This window comes from Stegastes partitus, unplaced genomic scaffold (assembly GCF_000690725.1).
Source record: "Stegastes partitus isolate 25-593 unplaced genomic scaffold, Stegastes_partitus-1.0.2 Scaffold2666, whole genome shotgun sequence".
NCBI lineage: Eukaryota > Metazoa > Chordata > Actinopteri > Pomacentridae > Stegastes > Stegastes partitus.
The window spans coordinates 23528-24688 of NW_007580397.1; the positions used below are offsets into that span (position 1 = coordinate 23528).

General features: G+C 35.7%; 1 protein-coding gene across 1 annotated transcript in view; it reads right to left on the reverse strand.

Moving 5' to 3' along the window:
• Nucleotides 1-461, reverse strand: part of LOC103375563 (uncharacterized) — a 7942-nt gene extending 7481 nt beyond the window's left edge. Inside the window, exon 1 of the mRNA XM_008305872.1 lies at nucleotides 342-461. Within this exon, the coding sequence (XP_008304094.1) occupies nucleotides 342-355 (14 nt within the window). The 5' untranslated portion in view covers nucleotides 356-461. The remainder of the gene's footprint in view (nucleotides 1-341) is intronic.
• Between the last annotated feature and the right edge of the window lie 700 nt (nucleotides 462-1161).

Consider the following 1161-nt stretch of genomic DNA (forward strand, 5'->3'; position numbering starts at 1 on the left):
TGGCCTATTTGGGTTAATTCTAGGATTGTGTTTATCATGTCATATAAACTGTATTCGCTGGAGAGTGCCTCGTTTTGGCGATATCTATGGATAAATCTTGTTTCTTTATTTTTATTTTTTTAAATTCTTGCTTACAAATGCGTGCAAAATTTGTGCTCAAGTGTGGACGAAAATCTTCTCCACATTTCTTCACAAAACTCAAATCCTCATTTGTGTGTTTCTGTCTGGTAATGTGACAGCATGCATTGGAGACTTACGAGGTCCAACTCAGTAGAAGAGAAGTCAAAAGTAAATACTGTCTCAGAATAAAAGAAAGAAAGTGGAAACACACTGTGACTTACCGAACAGCAGACATCTTTCTCCTCTATGTGTGCTGCCTTTAGCTCCTCACCTTTACCCACAGAGATCAAATAAAGATAAAAACAGTTTTGTTTTCTCAAGTTGACCCATTTCTGTACTTCCCGGTTCTGCAGTCAGACCCTGTTTGGAGATAAGGCAGTCACACCTTGACCTGTTGAACACGGATGTCCTGATGGTGCCTTCAAGTACCGTCAGAAATGCGCAAATGATCTGAATAACAATTGAAGTGAATGTTTAACAACATAAAACATCTTTTTCCAGGGAATCTGCAGAGGTTTATCATGTGATTGCAATGAACAAGAAGAAGAAGAAAAGAATACCCATCACTAAATTTCACAAGTTCTGTTATGTTTTTGAAGTACAGAGGCCAGTTGGAAACCCCCGTATACTACATATGTACTTTAGTTCTCCATTTTACAGTCCATGTTAGTTGTCAGTGTGACCACAGAAGAGATGCTGAGTTGTATTTGAGGGAGAAAGAGTTCACCCATAGGCAAGACTTTCATAGTTTATTTATGATTCTTTCAATACAAATATAACTCAGTTTCTCTGCTACAAAAACATAATTCACTCTACTTCACAGCAAACATCTGTTTAGTTTACAATTAATGACCTGATCTACTTTGGCTTAAACATACATGACATTTTTCTCAAATTATATGTTAATAAGACAGTAATCACAACAGAATTACCACATTAAGGTTATATGTCATATTTTTTCATATCAGCTGAAGTATATGTTCCATAATGATGTCTGTGATTAATTATGTTCTGAAGCAAGTTTGATAAAAGCTTCAATAA